At 41.3% G+C, this 24,017-nt stretch overlaps 1 protein-coding gene across 3 annotated transcripts; it reads left to right on the plus strand.

Annotated features, from left to right (window-relative positions):
• Positions 1-1,134: 1,134 nt before the first annotated feature.
• Positions 1,135-22,571, plus strand: mtmr14 (myotubularin related protein 14). 3 transcript variants are annotated; one of them, XM_006800218.3, is made up of 20 exons: positions 1,135-1,352; positions 1,455-1,933; positions 2,323-2,471; positions 4,142-4,250; positions 4,903-4,978; positions 5,952-6,012; positions 6,834-6,956; positions 7,720-7,793; positions 8,398-8,468; positions 8,549-8,623; positions 9,160-9,226; positions 10,577-10,662; positions 11,861-11,937; positions 12,560-12,596; positions 12,790-12,860; positions 12,950-13,014; positions 15,005-15,137; positions 15,816-15,989; positions 17,797-17,997; positions 19,483-22,571. In XM_006800218.3, the coding sequence occupies exons 2-20, from the start codon at positions 1,799-1,801 to the stop codon at positions 19,661-19,663; spliced, it is 1,965 nt and encodes a 654-aa protein (XP_006800281.1). In that variant the 5' UTR covers positions 1,135-1,352; positions 1,455-1,798; the 3' UTR covers positions 19,664-22,571. The 3 variants fall into 3 exon arrangements, with proteins under 3 accessions (XP_006800281.1, XP_006800282.1, XP_087696588.1); XM_006800219.3 differs by having other exon boundaries at positions 1,135-1,310; XM_087840462.1 differs by having other exon boundaries at positions 1,135-1,933.
• Positions 22,572-24,017: the final 1,446 nt, after the last annotated feature.

Consider the following 24,017-nt stretch of genomic DNA (forward strand, 5'->3'; position numbering starts at 1 on the left):
TTTCATGTCAATTTGTTGTAATTTGATGCAATAAGCGACCATATTTAAACAAGAAGAGTTCGAATTTATCAGCAAATATTAGCAGAACTTGTTAGCAAGTTTCATGCATTGCGCCCCCCCCCCCCCCCCCATTTGTTTGTTTCAGCAAACAGATGTTTTTTAGTCAGCTGCTAAACCTAATCCCCCAGCTATCTCTCCAGATAATATAGTGAATCTGATTAAAATGTTGTAACCAAATAATGAATGATAGATCCAAGCTATATATAATGGACTTTAGTGCCTATTTTCAGTAACTCTTCCTCTTCTGTAACAGAACCACATTGTGTTACCTCGTAATGTTTGATAATGTCAGCACTGATGAATTTGGAGTGTCAATTAAAGAGGGAACTCTTTAACTGAACTCTTTAAATAAGACTTCATGATTACTGAAGAAAAGGTTGAATGTTTTGTTTCTACTCTAATTAAGCGCTCGCTAATTGAGTTATTGTAGTGACGCACTTTGGGAAGCAAAAAATTAAAATTTTACAAAACAAAAGCAAAAAACAAACAAACAAACCGTAGCTCATTTTTTCTGTATGCATAGACCGAGCTCTATAATTTCTCCAATATAGTTTCTCATATGAAAGTGGTCTGCTTAACCTGGCTAGGATAATTAGAAAGGTAAGTAAAGTTAAGGTTAGTAAAATCATCGGGTTTTTTTACTTTAATTTTTAACACTGTCTTTATTTCCGATCAAATACTGTGATCAGATTGTTTAACCAGCTGTAGTAAAGTAGTAGTGAGTCCTTCCAGCTTGTAAGTTTACTAACAAAACACCATGTTTCTGTCATTTTTTAAAGGATGTGGAAATGTACATACAATCAATATCAGACTCCACCAACAAAAAGGCTCTCAAAACAATATATATATATGTGAATTTTTGCGTGTATTCTTATAATTGTTACTTTTTCCTTTTACCCCTGGCTTTATGTGTTCATGTTCTGTTGTTTTGTATACTTCATCTGTTCGTATGTTGTATACTCATTATTTGTTAAATAAAGTAAAAAAAAAAAAAAAGTCCTCCCAGCTGATCCAATCAGGCACCACTATTTAAAAGGGGTGATGGCTGTCACATGGTTAAACCTGCTTCCTGTTTATCGGCTGTTTTACTTCAGTATCTGTTTCACAGCTTGCGACACCACTCGGTATTGCTGAGGCTGTTATCCACTTTTATTTTGCTACCTTACAGCGACAGGACAGTTTACTGTATACATTTAACAGTTTATGGTCGTGGTTTCTAAGGAGACAGGAAGACATGGCACTGAGGAAACGTGAGTAGGCCGGGAAGGATCCTGGAGATTTCCTGACTCCAGGTGACGGGGAGTTTTACTTTATTGGTGCTGAGAGATGAACGAAAGTTTACCCTATGTCAGAAAATAAAACGGCTGTTTATTTATGTTGAATGAATTTACCAGGGCTTTGATTTGGTGGAAAAGACGAACGATAGGCTACGCCTGGGGACCTGAGCTAGCCTGTTAGCTAGTCTTGCTAACCTCTGTAGCCTGCAGCGGCAGCAGCTGTGGTTTGAGTGACCGGCTTTACTGGCTGGCTAACAGGCTGTGTTTGGAGAGTGGAACAGTTCGCTGGTGTCCTGAATTCAAGAAGACTCCCCGGCTCCGGCTCCCTCAAGCGGGCAGTCAGGAAAAAGCTGGCTGGGAAGGGATGGCCTGGTCGGTCTCCCCGTCCCAAAGGACAAGGCTCAGCGGTGTTTGAAGGAGGTCGAGTGCGGCTCGAAGCCACCGCAGCGGGTCCAGGCACTATGACTGACATCCACCTCCCCACGGCCGGCGGCTTCCCGGCTCCCGGGCTGTTGGTCAGAAAGAGTGAAGAAATAACGGATTTGATAGACCTGTTTTCCAAGACGCAGTACAGGGCAAAGGAAGTCACTCCTCGGGTACTTCTTTTTTCTCTCTACTTTAGCTTCATGATAAGTGACTACTTTTGCTAAGGATGCGCCAAATGCTATTTGTATTAAATCAATCAGTTTAAATGAGTTGCACTGAAGACATGCTCAACTCGGCAAAAGAATATCCAAAAAGTAGTACGTAACTTGCATGCATGTTTTTAAGTTGTATTGCTCAAGCTAGACTGTCTGATTTGGCTGGCAGTTTGACTGCTCAGTGTCTAATAATGCAATCTAAGGGTATGCATTTGGACTGTGTGGCTAGAATCTGCCATACCAAAACAATGGGATCTTATTGTCTCTCCACATGAGCCTTTTGGACTATAGTATTATCTAAAGGAACCATTAAGTACTATTAATATAATGTTTATCTCCTTCAGGTGGAGGCCATAGAGACACGCTGTCTGCACCTGTTTGCCAGAGATTACAAGTACAGCATCATCCAGAACACCAACGGAGAAGTGTGTGGACACTACCCCCGACAGATAGTTTTCCTGGAGTATGAATGCCTAGATGTGGAGAAAGACAGGTATATCTCTACTGCTCAGTCATCCGCTGATACAAAGTTCAGCCTAGTTACAAATTACCCACTTGTTTGGACCAAAGATCATCCTCCGTCTGCAGCCTCTCTGAACACATAAAGGAGGCAGAGGGGTAAAGTGACTGTTGTGTCACATGGAGTCAGTCACATTATAGCAGTGATTCAAAAAGGCCCTCTTTCTCATTGCTGATTCATGTAGCGCAACAAATTTCCAGTAGAGTGCTAGAAATAGCTGTAAGACAGCAGAAAATTCCTTCATATGCACAGCAAGATCTATAGATCTTGTCAATTGGTTTTACACAATTGAAACTCCTACATTGAAAAAGACATTTTCTTTCAGTTAAAGTGACTCCAAAGTTCATGTCAGCTGAAAAATTGTGGAACAAAAAAACCTGATTGCAGTTAATGCATGCAACCACATGTATAACTGCACCCAGCGGAGTATAGAAGCAACTTATCAGTTGACAATAAGAAATGTTAAGTCATTTAGTAATCTAAAGTAGCAAACATGGTTGAGGTCAAAATGCTGGCAGACTTTACATCAGAAACATCTAAATATTCTTTTTGAATGTATTCATGTGCAGCCATGTTTCCAGTTTTTAAGTGTCAGTTAAAAACAAAATGCACTTTCTCACAAATGTCTAAGCTGCACGTTAAATTGAAAATGGCAATGGACTGTGCATATTAACTACTGAGTATGATGCAAGAAACATGGTTACAAAAATTTATTTATGTAAATGTATTGTAGTGAAGACAAAGTGCACTGAGAATCAGGAAAATTGGGAAATTGTGTTTATCACTAAAGTGAATGTTTAAGAAAATCCAGAGTTGCACAGGGTTTCAAGTCTGTCGCAAAAATGTTGCAATGATCTAAAGTTGGATACAAAGTTAATACCAATATTGCAGCTTGCATCTGTAATAAATGTTTGCATTATGGGGTAAAAAGTGTGAGTAATCTGTTAAGTATCAGTTATTGACTCTAATCGTTGAGTGTCTCTGGCCGCTCTATCACGTTTGATCCCTTTACTTTAGGTAATCCTCAAGTGTTTCTGTGACTGCACTTGCATAAGGTTAAGTGTGGGTAAAGTATTGGTGGCTATTTAAAAAAAAAAACTAAATTTGTAGCGGAAGCTGAACGTTCTGCTCAGATCTTACCTTTGGTTTACATCAATTGGAGAGCAACTTAGTTTCCTCGTCACTATTGCAGAAGGCCTCTAATATGAAAGTAATGCCAGTGTTTAAAGAAGCTCCTTCAGCAGCGCAGTGCTGCTTCCCTGCCACTAACGATTTTTATATTAGTTTAAACTTTCAAAATGGAAGAGTCCAGTGATTTAGTCAGGTGGCAGGATGTTTAGTTAAAACGGTCAAACCAGAGCAATGTATGAAAATGCTGAGGGCTTTCATGTGTCAGTGTGCTAAAGTTTTTCTAAGAAAAGAGTTTTAAAAAAAGCTGCAACTGTCAATTTCATTTCTGCTATAGTGGTTGCAGTTTAGTTTTTGAAACTGGGGGAAGATCGACAATATGAGCGTAAAAGCTTTTAAGATTTTATTGTAAATTTGCATAAATGAGACTGGTTTCATTTGGAGTAGAAATTTGTTAACTGCTGGATTCTGTTGTGTAGTTGATGTGCAGAGCATGTGGTGGTTCGTGTGTACAGGTTTGAGAGCACGGTGCAGATCTCTAAGCTGCAGGACCTGGTGAACCGGAGTAAGATGGCTCGCTGTAGAGGGAGGTTCGTCTGTCCAGTCATCCTCTACAATGGCAAGGTATCTATATTGGTCTTGGTTACATACAACTGTTCTGTTTCCTCCATGTGGCAAAATTCTGATGTCAAAGGTGTGACCTCCTCACGCTGTGGTTGCTCCTTAACACTGACGCTTGTGAAGCAGGGAAAAAATGTACTCAAAACAAACCCAACCTAAATAGTTTGAGGTTAAACATGCGGGTAAAATGTGTACAGTGCTAACAAAGAAAAATCCAGCTGAGTTGGAAGCAGAAGCTCGTTTGAATTATGTATCCTTGTGTTGTTGTGAGGAACCAAAGGGGACGAGTAGAAGATGAATAAGGGCCAGAGCATCTTGGACCCAATTCAGCCTGCATGCATCAAACTTAAGTTTATTAGATCTGTGTGGGTGCAGTGAACCTGCAACACTAAAGATTACGTAGTGTCAGCTCCAGCTAATGTTACATCTGTGTTAAGGCACGAGGCGCTGAGCTACAATGATTCTAGGGTACTAATGCTAACTGTCCGTGCTGTTTTGTGAGGCCATAATTTTGGTCTGACTGACTTTGTGGAGCATTTTCCTTCTTTAAGAAGTAAAGTAGCTGAAGGTTCAAAATTTTCAGTTTTCTGAATGTTTAAATTTGACAATGACTGAAATATAAAATGTGGTGTGTTCTTTGCTTGCCATATTTTAGCATATATGCCGATCGTCCACACTGGCAGGCTGGGGGGAGCTGTATGGACGCACAGGCTACAACTACATTTTCTCAGGTAAAAACCACACACCTGCAAATGGCCTAAAGTTTAAACGTGAAGTTGTGGCTGATTTATTTTCATGATAAGTTTCAGTTTAGATTGTGACCTGTGAATAGCTGCAGCACTTTTCTTTCTGAGCCTTTGTTTTAACTGAAAGTTGCCTCCACTGAGAATCACAGCTCATCAGGGACGACTACAGTTGTTTCTGTTTTAGTTCCCTTTTAACATCAGTTGAGGGGAGCGTGTGGGGGGTGGAAATGCACCGAATATTAAGATCACTTAGCATTTCTCAGGCTGCAAAGTTCACTGCTGTGGTACAGCAGCTGTACTTCCTGGCAGTCTGACAAATGGTGCCATTTCTGCACACACTGACTCTATGAACTAAGTGCAAAGATTATGTCTGCATTACAGAAGCTTTCAGAAAATTCTCCAGAGACTTGGGATTGACTTTTAGGAAGACACTTGCTGTTAATGAGTGGAAACGTCTAGACTCACACATGCAAATTTCTTTGTATTTGACTACACAAGAGTGCATTCACTGTTTACACTCCATTTTAGGACTAGTGGGTGGAACAGGGTCCTAGTTTCAAGTCTGCATACTGGTTGGGCCTTTCTCTGTGGAAGTGTCTTCCTTTGATGTGGGTTCTGCTTGAGTACTCCAAAGATGTGCGTTAGGTTCAGTGATGATACTACGAGGTGAATGTGAGCTTGAGTGGTTGTCTCTGTTAGACCTGAGGTGTACCTCACCTCTTACACATGACAGTGGGGTGGGTTCCAGCCCCCCATAACTCTTAAATGGATGAGTGGAATAAGATGGCTGAATGATTTCCCACTTCCGTTAAGGTGTTAACTTCCCCCTTTATTGGAACAATGTTTTATCTGATGCTGCACTTATGCGAAGTCTGTAACAATTAATATTTCCAAGCCTGTATGTGGAGAGTGACCCACTAATGTGTTCCTGCTATTTTTATAATTTATCTTTGTTTAGGGGGCAGTGATGACACATGGACGGAGTCGGAGGAGTTTCCAGAGGATGACAGGGTAGTCAGGTAATGGTTACCTTATCTACTGTACACACAGGACATGGTTCTGTGGGTTAATCAGGACTGTGGGATGGCTTGTTTTTTTTAAATGTATTTATTTTGTAATTGTGTTAATCTCATGGAGTCAAAGTCTCATCTGTGATAAACAAAAACAAATTAATCCATTTTAACACTGTCTAATAAGACTTGTTTTTAAGAGAAAAGTCAGAATTTGGATTTGAGGGTAGGTTTGATGTTGGCACTGACCTGATCATACAGGGTTTAAAAAAAAAAAACTACAAACAAACCCCACAGCATTTACATCCTGGATATTTGGTCTTGAAAGTTAAATCTTAATTTTTTTTCTTAATCCAATCATTGGTTAACAACTTGAATAATTTAATGCTGTAACACCTGTAGATTTAGCAACTGCACCCAGCAAATGCCCAACATTTATATGCTATGTGCACAATCTCTATAAATTGGTTTTCTTTAAAGTGAAATAGAAATGACAAGAATTTTAACAAGTGTTAAACGTTAGTCGTACTTTATTTTGCTCATTAGATGAGGAGCCAAAATATCTCAAATATTGAGGTCTAACCATCTGCCTGGTCACTAGTTATGCTCATGTGTAGAAACTAATAAATGTACAGCAAGTACACACATCTGTGATGTGCCCCCCCCCCCCCCCCCCCCCCGTCCCTGCTGTATTTTGGAAAGTGGCTTGTTTTCCTTCTCCAGTGTTTTAGATCATTTAATAACAGTTACTATGTGTCAGATAAATTGTCTATGCTATCATTTTTTTTTTTTAACATTCCTCTGCATCTCTTCACTTTTCTCCTCGTCAGGAACGGTGACTCCCATCTCTTCGATAAGGTTCGAGGTTATGACATTAAGCTGCTGCGTTACCTGTCAGTTCGCTACATCTGCGACTTAATGGTGGAGAACAAGAAGGTTAAGTTTGGCCTCAAGTAAGGAACAGACTGTACTGGTTCATTCACTCTGTGCCATTTAGGTCAGTTTCCTAGAAGAAGAGGGGTTGGAGGGAGGCTTCTGATGAGGCTTCTCAGTTTAGCGTCAGATTTTTGTCAGTTTTGTCGTTAACAGCTGGGTGTGTGCAGTGTGATGGGATTATGGCGAAGCTTTTCTTTTCAGTTTACTATAAACAGCTATGTCTAGAGCACCGCAATCACTGCTGCATCATTCAGTGTATTATAAGGTCTGGAATGGCTGAGGGACAGATTTTTGATTGAAGATACATGGTGACAAGGCAGGTCAAAGGTCAGGAAAGTGCAAGTTTAAGAAAAAAAGGTAGAGGGCCAGGAAACAGTTGAAGTGTGACGCAGCAGTATCAGCAAGAACTAATACACTACGAATAACAGGAACACTTCAATGAAGTGGAGTAATTAAGTTCCAGTTTCCCCCAAGTGCTGCTCTGACACGGATTTTTTTTATTTTTGTCATTTGTGCAAATATGAACAATTTTATGGTTCTTGAATGAAAAGTTTGTGCAAATGCATTTAATTGCAAGGGAGACTTAACCTGCTTTTTTTTAAATGTATATTTTGCAACATTAATAAGCTTTAATTTTAAACAATATTGTCGGCTTTAGAAAGGTCAGAAGCTGCACTGCTAGTTTATCACATTAAAACAGCTTTTAATTAAAGGGTTTATTTCATGTTTCTGGGTGACTGCTTATAATGCATCTCATTTGGGTTCCTTGTGTCCCTGCAGTGTGACATCATCAGAGAAGGTAGACAAGGCCCAACGCTATGCAGACTTCACTTTGCTTTCTGTGCCTTACCCAGGTAAGGACCCTTTCACCAGAGCTAGGTGTGCTTTATCAGCCAGTAATGGAATATGAGTGGAATTACAGAGGCGGTCCACGAACAGCTGTGACTTATAGAACAAAGCCCTTGATTAATGATGATATAGAAATAAATTAAACTACCATTTGGTGTTTGTGCTTAAAACTTTATTACTGCTACTCTTTCATAACATGCACCTGTGCTGTCTACCCAAATTAAAGCTCTGGGATGTTGCACTTGAAGCTAGTAAAATCTGTCAAATCTTAAGCATTTGATGATTCACATTTTTCTGCTTTGCATAAAGTGCATATTTGCCATAAAACCAGGCAGAAAATATTTGGGAACTAGACATTTTATAGCTTTGTATACTATTTTTGTATACAAAGTATACAAAAATAGTATATTTAGTATACAAAAATATATATACACAAAGTCGGCTACTATTATAGCTTGACTTTGGGTTAATTTACTGAGGAGTTTGTTAGGGGGGGCAGATATGATTGTTGGGTTTCCTCTGTATTATTGTAGGGTCTACTTTACAATATAAAGCACCTTGCATGACTGTGATTTGGCGCTGTACAAATTACATTTTACTGTTTTTCAGGATGTGAGTTTTTCAAGGACTACAAAGACAGAGATTACACAGCAGAGGGTCTGGTGTTTAACTGGAATCAGGTAGAGAATCTGCTCAGACAGATCAGGCACTGGTCAGAAGTCGGCTCTGTGTTGAGCTTATTCTTTGTATCTTCTGACAGGACTTTGTGGACGCTCCTTTGACAATCCCCAGGTGCTTTACTCACAACTTGAACATTGACTGGACTCAGTACCAGGTTAGTTCTCTTCTCTTCCTGCTTTTACGGAGTTATCTGCCATAACTGTCATGTGCTGATATTACTGGTGTTATAGCTCCATCTGTTGTCCAACTTGCATAGATCTTAGCTCGTTATTCATAACTTTACTGCTCATACACTAGCATCACGATAAGTTTTTCTCCCCTGATGCTTTTACTGTAATGGGTTGACAAACTGGCACATTTATAGTAATATTATAGTGTCTTATAGTAATATTTCTGTGGGTTGCTGGTTTACTCGTGCTGATAAAAAAAAAACGTTACAGTCAAATGGTGTCTGACCTCACAGAATGTGGTTTTAGAGTCCACAATTGTAAAGCTAAATGTGCAGAAAATGATTTTCTTCCTGGGTTTTAATCCATTGATTTGGTTAAATGTGGAGGAACGGGTCGAGCTTTGACACACAGTATGAAGGACATTTCCAGTTTAAGATGTAATCCAGTAAGATCATTTCCTGAGTGCAAAGTAAGGTTTTATCAAACAATTAATGTTTGTTTCTCTGTGAAAACTGTCCAGTCATGGGACCTGGTGCAGCAGACCCAGAACTACCTGAAGCTACTTCTCCACATCATCAATAGTGATGGTAGGTGTGTGTTTCTTGTTGTGGATTGGAGGCAGCGCAACATTAATATAAGGCAACAGTCAAAGTCATGGTAGAAGGAAAGCTTGCCATTAACTGGCTACCTTGGTAACTCCTCCAGTGGTTTATGTTCTGTCAGAATGAGTGGTAATCTCGTTGGTCACTGGGATGTAATATAGACTCAACTGTCAAATAAGAAACCAGGTTTAGCATAAGGTTTTGTAGGCTAATTACTTCCTGTTCTGGATAATTCTGTGGTTAATGGTTAACCACCAAACAGCTGAAGACTTTGAGTAGACTGTCACTGTTTCAATGTCCAACTTCTAACATAATCTGAGTAGATATTTCTTCTTCATCTTCTGTTTTACTGGCAGTTGGCAACCCATTTAATTGGAGCAGGTAGTTGTACTGCCCTCTAGTGGAAGAGAATGTAATTGTTCTGCCTGTTACTCACACCGATCGCTTCGCGTACTAATCAGGTGGAATCAGATGATCTTCCACGGCACATCTGATCATTTCTCACGGCACAGTGGTTGGGAAACACTGCCTTAACCTAATTAATGGTCTGTGTAGCCATCTCAAATAGCCACAAAGGCCTTAAATAAGCATTAGTTGGCAGTGCTTTATTGTCTGTGAAGGTTCTCAGTCATCCAGGACATCGTAGTCTGAGGAAACTTGGAAAGAGAAGCGTCTGGACTTTAAGTTGCATGAAGATGTTTCACCTCTCATCCAAGAAGCTTCTTCAGTTCTAGTTAGAACCATCTTAAAGTCCAGACACTTTTCTTTCCAAGGTCCTTAGTTGATTTATTTTTTTGTTCATTTATACTACGTCAAATATTGGTACTATTTTAATTCCATTTATTTAGTATGATTTAGAATAGTTACATAAACTTCATTTCAACACACCAGTTAAAACTAAATCAGGCTAATGGAGTATAATTAATAACACTAGATGGTGTTTAGCATGATCAGGTCATTGCAGAGGATTATTATGCCAATTACTGTCTATTGTTTTGTCAGAATGCAGATCAATAAACAAGTTTCTCTGCATTTCCCTGCACATCTATACATGTCAAGCTGTGGTTCAGCAGCCTTATGAAGGCAGTTCAGCGCAGAGCTGTTGTACTGGCACTCACTCTGTGCCATTGCAAAACAGAATATGCATGTTGCTCAGTCTCGGTGCTGTCTTCACTTTAATCATTCAGTATTGTTTCCAGTTCAGTACACAAGTTGAGTTCATCTATCGAGTTCCTGTTACACAACACTTCTGCATTATGTACTCTACCTATTCATAATACTCTTGCTTTCCAGAAGGTGCTCACAGCATTGACCTCTCAGGTGTTGTCATTTCAGATGATAGAGGCCTCCTGGTGCACTGCATATCAGGATGGGACAGAACGCCTCTGTTCGTGTCTCTCCTCAGGCTCTCTCTCTGGGCAGTAAGTCTTTTCTATTCTGTGATTTTTAAATCTTATTTTCTTCTGTTTCTCCACATGACACCAAACACCTCAATGGGTCCTTCAGACCTTCATTAGAGAATCTTGTAAATGGTAAATGGACTGATTCTTATATAGCGCTTTTCTACTCTCCCGGAGTACTCAAAGCACTCTATACAACATGCCTCATTCACCCAATCACACCCATTCTCACAAGCACTTAATCTATACGTAATGCTTTCTAAGTACATTCATACTCCGATAGACGCATCGGAGAGCAAGTTGGGGTTAGTATCTTGCTCAAGGATACTTGACATGCAGACTGGAGGAGCCAGGGATCGAACCACCAATCTTGTAATCCCATGCTTAATCAGTCTGCCACAAATCCACCACTGCTCCTTGTGTCAATTTTTCTGTGCCGTAATTGGCCTCGCTGTATTCCCATTTGTTTTTTTTAAATTCCAACTTATGCAAAAAAAACTTCTTCTGAAGATGTGACCCACGTGGCTATCTTCTGATAAAACTGAAACTGTTGATCTGTGGACAACTAGTCAGCTCTGTCATGGTGTGCTGATACTGTAGTGCACAGGCAGCGGAAACGGCAAAATTAAGGCCATAGTGACTTTCTGAATCTTGTTCAGAGAGCAGTTCTGCTACCTTCTGTAGACTCATGACTTTGACATGTTTTACACTGGCCAATGTGACACAGCAGAAATGTGGCATTTCTGTAAAGGGCAGAAATGCCAACTCGACTTTTTTTTTTTTTTTTTTTTTTTTTTAAACTGTATCGGTTCTGTTTTGGCGATGTGGACAAATTGGTGAAGCCAGTGTAACCAGTACCTGCAGGAACTGGGAAGTTGATTCAAGCACTTTTAGGCTAAGCTCACCAAAGCTACAGTTGGTGGTCCACAAGACTGTAGTTGAAGTGAATCCATGGCCTGAGGAACATTGTGGAAAAGCAGCAGATTATTACCTTTTTATATAGTTACCAATGGTCAATATAATTGTCTTAAACCGTGGATAGTTTCACTTAAGTGCATTCATTTAAACCAGACTGCTGTCATGCTCCCATGGGCTTTTCCTGAGAGGTCTATTCAGAAGTAAAGCGAGCACTTGTACACAGTACCTGCTGAAGCCTAAACCTACTCAAATGCCACCCGCAGTGCGAGCTGTTTGACTCAGGTATTCCCATCTTTCACAGGATGGTGCAGTGCATGCCAGCCTGGAGCCCACAGAGATTCTGTATCTGACTATCGCTTACGACTGGTTCCTCTTTGGGTAAGAATGTTACATCTGTCATTTCAGGACTTCACAGCAACTTGTTAAGATGTTGATTTGGCCAGCAGAAATATGTCAGCGGTGATTTGGACACTTCGTAGTGCCGCCTGACTTGAGAGACGCTTGGTTGTCTACAGTACATATTTGAGTTGTGACTGATTAATGGAAGAATGGGAAGTAAACTTGCGACGTGCAGCATTTAAGATAATTAAGCCTTTTGATCCCATCACCGAACAGCTTAAACTCAGTCACTCATTTTCAGATCTTTAAGCTAAAATGTTTAGCTTTCAGGTTCAGTTTGTTTAAAAGTATTCAACTAAATCTGGTGCTATGAGTTTATCCCAAACACACTTGGATCAGTTGAATATATGGTGCATTGTCGTTTAAGTATCAAAGTCCTTTAAAGCTACCCTCAGGTGCAGATGTTGATGTGCTTCATCAACATCTCAGATCCATTTCAGCTCTGCTGGTATTCTGTATTTATCCTTTTTAACTATGACAAAGAACTGGTCAGTTTAGAACTACTATATAACTTTATATTATAGTGTTATTATGCTATATTATATTATGCTGAGGTTTGGCAATGGGGAAGCTTTTCAGTCATTCCTTTTTTCCCTTCTAGTCACATGCTGCCAGATCGACTCTCCAAAGGGGAAGAGGTATTTAAAATGAAGTTGTAGCTCTTTCTAAAGCCAGTAAAAATGACACTTAATCATTTAGCTTAATGTGGAATAACAACTCAATTTTGGTTTGTGAAAGGCTACATGCACTCTCTGTACCCCTTGCTATTACCAGTTTCTATTTTTGTCTTAATGGTTTGTTCATTTCATCACATTCTTCTTTCCTCCTCAGATTTTCTTTTTTTGCTTCAATTTTTTGAAGCACATTGTTTCAGAGAAGTTCTCTACTGTTAAAAAGCAGAGGTGTGTTTACCACATTACCCAGTCAAATTCCAGCTGTGTGGATTCACCATCAGTAGTTCACTAGTCTTTTAATGTCTGACCTCTTTAAGTTTTAGAAGGAAGAACTCTCACTTCAAAGACGGCGATTTCACTGTGGACGAGCTCTGCCAGCTGAGTGAGTCACTCTTGCACGCTTTCATCTGTAGAAGCTTTGACTGATATTTCATGGATCTAATTAATTACAGATATGTTGGGAGCCTATATTATAATAATATAATACCCAAATGCACCACTAAATGACACAGAAATCATTCCTGCCTGTACAAATCCATCTAATGCACAGTACAAACTGTATATATGTATGTAAATAACAAAGTTTTACAGTTTAGAGTAAAATGTCAATCATGTATATATTAGAGCCATTTCTTATGTTTTGTAATATATTTAATTAGTTCAGTCTGTTACTTTTTGTCTTGGAGCAACTGTAACCACATAATTTCCTCAGGGATTATTAAGGTATTCCGATGATATGTAGTATCAGAAGTTCACATGCCTAATCTGTTATTTAATCTAGTGAAATGTAAAGTGTTCAGCTTTGTGCTGGAATAGTAAGGTGAGTGATTGTGGAGACGAGATCGCTTTAAGCAGAAATGAATTGGGCAAAGAGGACATTTTAATCATATGGTGTGACTGGTAAAGCAACAGGCCTTTCAGCCCAATTCTATCTTTCTTCTGCGTAATCCATCATATAAAATTGAATCAAATGGAAAGTCTCTTTTTAAAACTTAGTACTGAGAAATTAGTTTTAATCATTTAACTTTATGCCCATTAAATCATCTCCTGGACAGACGGGTGCAATCCAGTTCAAGTACCAATATTAAACAAATTATGCAATAATAAAAAACATTAAAACCCTTCAATATTCAGGAAAATTAGGAAGTGCTTTAAACTGCAGAAAATGTGTTTGACAAACTCAACACAATGTAACTTAAAACATCCTGAAACTGTGCTGGCTCTCACTTTAGTAGGAGAAATTTGCAGCTAGCATTTTAAATTTTTGGTGAAATGGGGTCAATGGATGCAAATGTTCATTAGTCAGTAGTGAGTGAATTTTGTCCATTCATCTTTAAATGCCCAATTTTCATCATCCACTTTACGTATTTATGACAAAGCCATCTTCTTTTACTCATCTGTGCAGCACCAAGTCATAATTATACTGTCAACAAGCCTGAGCTAGCAATTTAGCAACCCGCGCTGAAGGGCCTGCATGGGTTTACTTTGTGTTTGTGTTGCACTATCGCCACCAGCTGCTTGGAGTGTGGACCTGAATGTCGCTGCCCCACATAGTTGCCCGACGCGCCTGTTCAAAAGTCAGCCACGGTAGCCGGCAGGAATAAAACATTTACCTATGGCAAATGAGAAAATGCTTTGCGGTCTGGGGGAAAAAAAACCCTCTTAGGGTTCAGATTTAGGCTGGAGTCCAGATGTTGGGGACCCCTGATCTATACGTTACAGCACGTCTCACTATGGTCTTTAAATGGCTTTGTGACATGGCTGCTGAAAACAACCATCAGAAGTTGGGTGCTCTGTTCAGCAACTCTATATAGATAGAGAGATGTATATCCTAAATGTGTCAAATGACCATCATTTGGCACTAAACACCTAAAAGGTATTGAGCATTAAGCAGTCTCTGGTGCTATGCTACAGACTGCAGTGGGAGCTCATCCTACTTGCCTCTGGTCTGATGCAAGGAGACTTTAAGTGCCTAAAGCAAAACAATGAGACGTGATTTTAAAATGGTACTTTAATCTTTTATAAAAGTGCAAGCCTAAAACCCAAAACGTGCTTGAACAAACTCTTAACCTTTTAATGTGGTAGTCACATCAGACTCGATCAGTTTCATAGGTGCAAATGGTTTGTTCAGGCCTTTGCTGCAGTGTTTGAGGACGACACTGAGCAGCAGGCGTGTGACTGCAGAATCCCCGGTGTATTGCTCCAGCCTTCCCCTGTAAATGTCTTTGTTTTAAACATCTAAATAATAGATTTAGCTGGGGTGGGGCGGGCAATACAGGAGCTTTGGGGAAATTGAAGGAGGGGGTAAACCTTTATTGGTTGGTGCTGCTCAGGCTCTCCTGTCTGACATGTGAAATGCTGTTTGCTTTCAGAGTCCAGGGACCGTGGCAGTGTGACTAGTTTGAACAGTGACTTTTCCCTCATCACTGAAGAGATTGCTAGTGGATCAAGCTTGACCAATGACACTGTGGACCTGTCCTCCAGTCAGCCCCAAGCCTCCAACTGGTCAGCACCACACACGCTCACAAAATTCAAGGATTAATTTCTCAAAGTGTCTTTAGGTTCTTTTCTTCCAGTTATTGCAAGCTTCTTAGAATATTTATACTGCTGTATAATGCATACGGTCCAGTAAAAAACAATCGTAGAAAATGCAAATCTGCTCTCCTTCAGCGGATAACAAAAGGTCTGCAAAACGCATGTAAAAGCTTTTCAATCCACACAATTACATTTTTTGTGATTCTGTCTGCTTGAGACCCTCCTCAGCTCACTCAGGAATCTGACTGGTTATGTAGAGGTGCATGAGTATTATGTAAATGCTCACCTCCAAGTCATTGCATTGTTTCATAGGGTGTTTTGCATTAGTCTCCAGGTACTTTATTATTAAACATTTTGCAGTCATCGTATGCAAGCTAGTTGGAGTGATTTGGATGGTTGTTGTAACCCTATGCTGGACTAGACTTTCTTTTTTTCAACCAAGGCCTCAAAGTGTCTGAAGTTGATGTGTCATCTCAAACAAGTTCTTTGCATTTTAAGGAAATGCTCACAGCTCCAACACTTTGCTAGTTTAGAACTAACACACACGTTCCTGTCTAAGGAATACCAAATACAACATCTAACTTATGCAGTGGTGTCGTTGGCCTCATAACAAGCTGTTGCTAATGGTGATTTTCTCTCTGCCCTCAGGAGAAAAGGCACCGCTTCCTCTTCTCCAATGGTGGTTTGGAATAAACAGAACCCTTTGGACGACCGCCTCTCCCACACAGCAAATGACGCCAGGTCTTCTAGCTCCTCATCCAATCATTCGGAGCATGGCGACACTCGTACTGGCAGCAGCCCATTGGCTGTTCCAGGGAGAAGGTGAGGGAGTCCATGTAGCTTAAGCCACCAGTTCAAGTTTGCTTGACTGCGTACTTTTACACACTTAACATTTTGGACAATCACCAGATGCACCTCCTCAGCTCTGTTGCTTTTACTTACAAGCAGTGAAATACAGTTGCTACGACAGTGCAACCACTGTTGTCATCTGAACATGTTAAAATGTTCAGGGTCTCGTCAGCTTTGAATTCTTTCATTTCTGTTTCTATCATTTCCCGTATTTTGGGTTTAACTGCAGCATTTGACGTATTCGGAAATTTTCCAAATCAGAAAGCTTGAAGTTCTCAGTCACTTAAATGCTACTATTAGGCAAGTGTACATGGAGGATTTTGTTGCATGGTACCTGCTCATTTCCTTCATTACAAAACTGCAACTGCAGAGAAACCTTTTTCCAGTAAAAGAGAAGTCTAAACTTGCTGCTTTTTAAACAGTCTTAGAAACCCTGTGACGGGTACAGGAAAAAGCACAAACCCTCTGAACACTTCCCATCCTAAGGAAGACAAGATGGTCTACATAACATGCTCTTTGCAGTTGTAGGCCAAAAAAAGTTTAGTGCATAACAGACCTGCTTTGTGTGGATTTTGACAAATTGGATTCCACTGTCATCAACACAGCACAACTTTTTAAGCTTTAAGTGATTGTATTGTTTAACTGATTTTTGCAAAATCCATGCAAAGCTCCGATAGTGTGCAGCTGCATCCAAAAGCAACAAAATGCCGTATGCTAAACAGTTTCAGCTTATTCAAATTTGCAGCATCTTATTAATTTGTATCACTTTTATCTAGCAAGAATACTTGAATAAAATGGATACATATGAATCTGGTATATTTTATTTATGAGACTGTGTTCATGGATAGTCCTTAACAAAAAGATTTAAAGTATATGGTAAGAAATGCAGACATTGGTACCAGTGTTGAGACTTGGGCAGTATTTGGCTTCTCCAAAAACAGCTGCAACTGTGCAAAGAAACGGGACAAAGTGAAGCATGGAGTGGTGTCAGTCATCATCAGTGTAGTCCCATTTGAAGGCTTTAAGATTCCATCATTCAGCAGTTACAACACAATATTCTGATGTCATACATCTGACACAACACTATGGTTTTAAGAAAAAGGTGCTATTGGAAAAGGTCCAGTGTAAGGTAGACATACAATGATGCATGCAGAAAGAAACCCAACAATCATGACTCCCTATGAGCAGCACTTTGGCAACAGAGGGATGGGGGGAAAAACTCCTTTTTAACAGGAAGAAACCAGCGCAGCCAGGTTTAGGGAGAGGTGGCCATCTGCCACAACCGGTTGGGATGAGGGAAGGAAGACGAGACAAAGACGTGCTTTGGACGAGAGCCAGAGATTAATAACAAGTTTGATTCAATGCAGAGGTCTATTAACACGTTGTGTGGAAGCCTTTAGCAAGCTTTAGAATTCAAAGTCCTACAAGGGTCTGTCCACAAGCAGCACGTTTTGTATTTCAATCCATTTGCTATGCAGCTATTAAGAAGCGTGGTGTGAACAGTGGTCGTGGAGGTCATGGGCACCTCTGGAGCGCCAAAAATCAAGCTGATTGTGGACCCAAAGCCTAAAACATCTTAGATGCATTATAGGAACAAATATAATGGTTTTGTTTTAGCAGCACTTGTTATCAGGATACAACTGGTTTGCTGATACAGACTTGAAACTGAGTCGGTATCCTAAATGGAGATTGCTACAACACAAATTTCAGTCATGCTACTGATCAAGATGATGAGCTCTGGGGGCTTTCTTTTACTTTGTCCCTCTTATCTGTCTCTCAGGTTAGCAGCGGACTGTGCTCGGTCAAGTTCCTCCCTCTCTACAGATTATGGTAGTTGGCAGATCGTTTCCGGTTGTGGCAGCATCCATGACCATACCCATTTCCCTCCACCTTTGGCCTCATCCTCCAACTCATCTGCTGCTATCGCTGCCTACGACTCCCCCCTGCCATTCAGCTTTCAGGATGAAGCCAGTGGACGAATGTAAGTACCTCTCCACTGGTAGAAAGATTTGTAGATGATGGCATGGTTTCATAGTCTTAAACAAGAGGTTCACTTCCCAGTGGGACGAGGATGCAGAGAAGCAGACCGTCACCCTTTTCTCAGTTGGTAACAAACAGCTTAGACTTCTTAAATTAAACCACGGCTACCTTTATGCTCAGGTATCTCCTCCTTCATTCCAACACTGATCTGTTTGCCATTACAGGGTCCAGTTTATTGTGAAATTTTCAGTTGTGATGCCATTTTTATTTTGTGCCAGTTTAGGATCTCTTTAGCAAATCAGTAACCATAGTTTGTGCTGGGCTGTATGACTGGGTGTAGTAAGAGTTTGGTTGTGCAAACCTACATACAATGCTAAAGTAACTGAAACCAGCAAAGTGATCTTTGTCATTAGTCTGTATTTCTTTTCAATGTATCTGTCCCTACTGTTCTTGACTATAACAGTGTTTCCTGGCTGTTAACACACTCCTGTGCTACCCAGCATGGTAACTTGTCTGTGTCACAAATGTTGTGCCCTTGTGTTTTTGAGGTGACCGTGCTAACCACTGTCACTTAACAAAGTTCCTGGTTTGGACCCCAGGGTGGGGCCTCCCAGGGCCTTCGGGTGGGGCCTCCCAGGGCCTTCGGGTGGGGCCTCCCAGGGCCTTCGGGTGGGGCCTCCCAGGGCCTTCGGGTGGGGCCTCCCAGGGCCTTCGGGTGGGGCCTCCCAGGGCCTTCGGGTGGGGCCTCCCAGGGCCTTCGGGTGGGGCCTCCCAGGGCCTTCGGGTGGGGCCTCCCAGGGCCTTCGGGTGGGGCCTCCCAGGGCCTTCGGGTGGGGCCTCCCAGGGCCTTCCTACCACAGTCCAAAGACATGCCGGTTTATCACCAATTCGGACTTGTTCACGGCTGTTAGGTTAATTGTATGAATATGAGTAAATGTACCACATTTGATCACATGATCAGTGATGGTAAATGTCGGTCCATATGAAGTTGACATCATAATTAGAACCATGAGGAGGGTGGACGTCTCATAGAGGTCCTATTACTGGGGAAGACCAGCTCTTTTGACCAATAACAGGGTTCAGAATTTTAAAAGGGCCTAATGACTGACTAGTGCTGGCAGCTGTACCAGTGCATCAAGTTAAGGTGGGGTAGTGTTTGCCATGGAAGATCATTTAATATCTTGCCATTTGTGCTGACATGAATAGTGCTACTTCTAATACAGCAGTATCATAAAGTTTGTTTTTCTTTCTCAAACAAGCTTTGATTTGTCAGGAAATTGTTTTTTAGAAGTTTTTGGAAGCAGGGCACTGAAATGTTCAGTAGACATGGCTTACTGCCCAGTAGACAGTGAGAATTGGGGAGATGCATTTCCACTGGGTCCTCCCTTTGACTCATCTGCCTTCCCTCTGGTCTTGGCAGGAGATGCTTTTTCTCAGACCTTTCCCTCCCATCTTATCCCCCCTGCTTCTTTCCTGTCCTCTGCAGGTGTTCCTTCCCCTCTGAGCGTCAGGCCCGTCTGGAGGCAGTACGTGAAGCCTTCTTGGCAGCCTACAGCTCCACTGTCGGCCTCAAATCCTCAGCTCCCAGCCCCTCTGGTGCCATCTCTGGCCTGCTGGAGCAGTTTGCCCGTGGGGTCGGCCTCCGCGGCAGTAACGCCATCGTCTGAGCCTCTTGATGGGACCTTGGATCCTCCTGCTTACATCAGTTGATTCAGCATGTCTGTGCCAAACAATCCCCTCTTCAATTTTAGGGGTGAAGCATTATTTTTTTTAATATTTTAATCTTTTTTTTTTTAATTTTTTAACATGCCCTCCATTTTATTTTAATTTTCCCCTGTGGACTTTAAATGTCTGAGGTTTTTGTCACATTCAGGAAGGGAAATGGTTTCAAAAAGGGATGGTGATCAATTTAAATGGCTTGGAGGTCTCATGTTATTACAGTGTAAAGAAGTCTGCCTTGGCCTGTTCATAGATTTGTAACTCAATGTCCAGTAAACAATATCACTGGATTTCTTTTGCTTATGCTGCTATTCTTCACTGATCCAAACAGTTCTGTGGTTCTGCTGGGCAGTGAAAACGAGACGAAGAACTTTATGTTTTTGGTTTTTTTCCCCTCAAATCTTCTAAAAGCAGAAAAGATTTGATGCAGTTCTGATTTTGAATTTGGCACAGTACTTTATCCGATCTGTTTTACTGCATAGAGCTTCATATTTGTGGGGGTCTAAAGTTAAAGGGCTTTTGGTGTTGATGTTCCCATACAGGAAACGTTTAGAACAGTTTTTGTTCCCCTGATGACCCATGAACGCTTTAGCTGAAAGACCTCGTCTAGTCTGACCATTGTCAACTTGGTTTAAAGAAAACTGAATCATGCTGCTTTCTTATTTTACAAACTACTCAATGCCAGATATTTGGTGCCTTGAAGTGGAACAAAATAATATTGGACAATAAAAATTTAGTAAAAACTGAAATTTTTCTCCAACAATGCAGTTTGGCTTTAGTTGGCACCATTAACTGAACAAGCCAAATGTTGCCTATTTGGTTATTACTCTGTTTGAACCTCTGCTTTGACTGGTGGAAACAGGACTGTGCCTGTGGCCAAAAGGCTGGTTAAGACCAGTTATCAGCAACAGTCTAGACACTGCAGAGGTTATCACTTAAGTCAAAATGCTAAAAGTTGTATATGGATGCATTGCTTTTAAACTTGTCCAGGGAAGCTCAATATCATACTACATGCAGATAAAATTAGTCTGTGACTGACAGATCAAATTATTTGCTTTGTAATTTTCGTAGGAAACGCTTAAATTTCAGGAGCTAAGATTTACATTAACCTTTTTTTTTTTTTTTTTGGTTGGGTTGAGTTGCACGAAAAAACTGACCTTAGATTTATGTGATACTTTAAACTTTTATAGAAAAAGACTAAATATAAGGACTGTTCCTTCATGGCTCTCACAGGGTTGATTATTTTAACCTTGCCAATTACAGTATCACCATATTGACTCATATCTGTTAAAGGTTTAGTGACTGTGAAGAAGCACTGAGCATTGTGGTAGCAGATATGAACTAAAGGCCTTTTCGATGTTTCGTCCCTCCAGTGAAGGGAGGTCCGCTTCATTCCTGCCAGTACTGAGATTCCTGCCCAGCTGTTATCACATTCACCTCCTTTCAGGTCACACGTGGACTTTCCTGCCCACTCAGTTGGGTCAGTTCATGCTTAAGTTGTAAACTAGCCTATCGGTGTTGCCAAACTGTTTCACAGTTGCTGTACCTCAGGGCCTTTCTGTTGTGCCTTTGTTGTTTTGGTCCCACCTCTTAATTCTTTAGCACTGGACGAGTCTTCTGTCCAGTTTCAGGTATATTTTTCTGTTAAATGTGTGCATTTAATTTTTAAACATTTTTGTTAAAGAGCTTTGTCTTAAGAGTCGACTGCAGTGAAACCCGTGAGGCTTTCATGTGGTTGCAGTTTGTACAATGACATAACGCTTTTTGTGGAGATTGATGTTGGCTATCGGGCAGCAGTCTTTCAGTTGTGCCTCTGTAAATGGCAGTTGCTGAAAATGACTGGTATCGTAATTTTTATTTTTATTTTTTTATGAATATAATATCCTTTTGGGAAATGTGCTCAGGATTGAGATGAAAAGGTTGGCACCAGGATAAGTGCAGCGCTACAACAGGATGTCTAGCCATGATTTGGATCAAAGATTAAACCTTAGTTTAAAAGAAGACTTTCAGAGCTTTGTTATATAGAGACGGTCTTGTAGGAGAGTGGAACAGCTTTGAACTTTATTTTTTATTCCCCACCCTGAAAAATAAACTTTTGGACAAACTTGAAGCCAGCAGCTTTTCCTTGGTTGAGCGAGGCTATTCTGACTCGCTGTCCTTGACACATGCAGCCTTTTGCTCTTGAGCCATCTCCCAAAATCTTGAATTAACAGAATGTTTCTTTTGCTATGCCTGAAACCAAAGTCTGTTTTCTTTATGCCTCAGATCATGAGCTGAGGCGTTTTAAGTCACTTGAATACTTACTGTGTCACGATTATTTATGATCTTGATGCAGTAAGTACTCTGAATGTGGCATGTACCAGTTGTTTGCACGAGCTGCCAGTGGTTTAATCTTGTACTTCCAAAGAGACTAATGGATCAATCTGCCCTGTTTTGATGTAATGAAAGTCTGACTGTTATGACACCATCTCCCTGTCAGGTTTTGAGCTAAATCCTTAAATTCAGTTCTCACATTTATCTGTGGTTTGGCAAAGTATCTAGCATTCAAAAAACATTGTCAATTTTTTTTTTTTTTTCTTTTACAATTTTTAATAAACAAACGCGCCGCCCTCAGTCTCTCAGTTGGGGTCGATCATTGTTTCACAAATGAGGTTTTAACTTGTTGAAATGCTGCATTGCTCTTGTCTAGTGTCCTGTGTAGAGTCTTTGTATATCTGATGCATTTTTAAAGAAAGCTAATTTTTTTTTTTTTTTTTTTTTTCCTTTTGGGTTATCAAATACCATTACTTGTTGATGGATGTTGAGCTACAGTTGAAAGTGACTTTTTTGAATAAAGGAAAAATAATAATTCTTGGTCAGATTTTTGTGGTGTTTTGTTTTTGGGGGGGGATTTAAAGGCAAATGGTAAATGGACTGATTCTTATATAGCGCTTTTCTACTCTCCCGGAGCACTCAAAGCGCTCTATACAACATGCCACATTCACCCAGTCACACCCATTCTCACAAGCACTTTATCTATACTTAGTGCTTTTTCTAACTACATTCATACTCCGATGGACACATCGGAGAGCAACTTGGGGTTAGTATCTTGCCCAAGGATACTTGGCATGCAGACTGGAGGAGCCTGGGATCGAACCTCCAACCTTCCGATCAGTAGGTGACCTGCTCTACCTCCTGAGCTACAGGGTGGCTGTAGCTCAGGAGGTAGGCCAGAAACCTATTCACTGTCATACAAGTGAGGCATAATCTATTTATATCATTGTAACCCTGAAGGACACGACTCAGGATGCTCTTTGTTTTTTATTTTATTCACACTGGCTGTTTGTGGCTCAGTGCTCTCTGCTGCAGCCGAGCCACTAACCACACACGCCCACCGCCCCCTGGCCTATGGACCACTTTGAAGTTAAAAGGCTGGAGGGCCAAATACCTCTACGGTGTTCCCCCCCCCCCCCCCCCCCCCCCCGCTGTGGGATCGGGTGGGCCACCCAATGCTCTGTGGAGCTTGGTCTGGATGGGCCCGGGCTCCCTGCCCTTGGTGGATTCTGGGAACTGGTGGTACCTGTGGGGGAGTTGGTTTGAGAGAGGGGCTACTTTGCCCTCCCCCAATCCTTTCATCCCTATCCCCAAGCGCCTCCCGCTCCATCACACCACAGCACATGCAGGCAGAGGGGAGGCATTCCTCTGTCCACTTGTGCCTCAGTTTTATTCCACAACTTAGAAACTCGCATTACTTACACTCATGACACATGTGTATAGGGTCTTGGGGGGTGGGTACACTAAACCGCGTCCAGAGGTCGGTCTGTTTATTCAGCCTCACCTCTGGTGCCGGTGCCCACCTCTCAGTTTTAACTACATGTAGACATTGAGGGTTCTCGGGAGGGGCCGTGCCGACACGAGCTACTATCTGGCAGAGGGTCGTTGGCACAATGCCCCCCTCCTGTTGTAAATGCACCTTAGAACAGCACGCATCAACACCAGATATGAGCAGGCGGAGTGAGGTGTGGGGTCTTCAGACACCTCCGTTCTGTTTGACATCTGGGGGGGGTGGGCTGGGAGGAGGAGCTGGCCTTCTGGTCGGGATCTGGGCTGTTGGACTTTGCTGCTGCTGCAGGACCGGGGACGGTCTGCTTGTCTCCACTCCAGAGTAAAGGAGCCATCTGCTGGGTCTGGGGTGGATTGTGTGTCCCTGTTGAGTGAGTGCTTAGTATTTGTGTATGTGTGCATGAGGCTGGGAATGCATGTTTGTCGATGTTTATGTGTTAGGTCGGGTCTTAGACTCACCTCTCTCAGAACAACTCAGGC

Source organism: Neolamprologus brichardi, chromosome 5, assembly GCF_056152115.1.
Source record: "Neolamprologus brichardi isolate AB-2024 chromosome 5, ASM5615211v1, whole genome shotgun sequence".
In the NCBI taxonomy this organism is placed as follows: Eukaryota; Metazoa; Chordata; class Actinopteri; order Cichliformes; family Cichlidae; genus Neolamprologus; species Neolamprologus brichardi.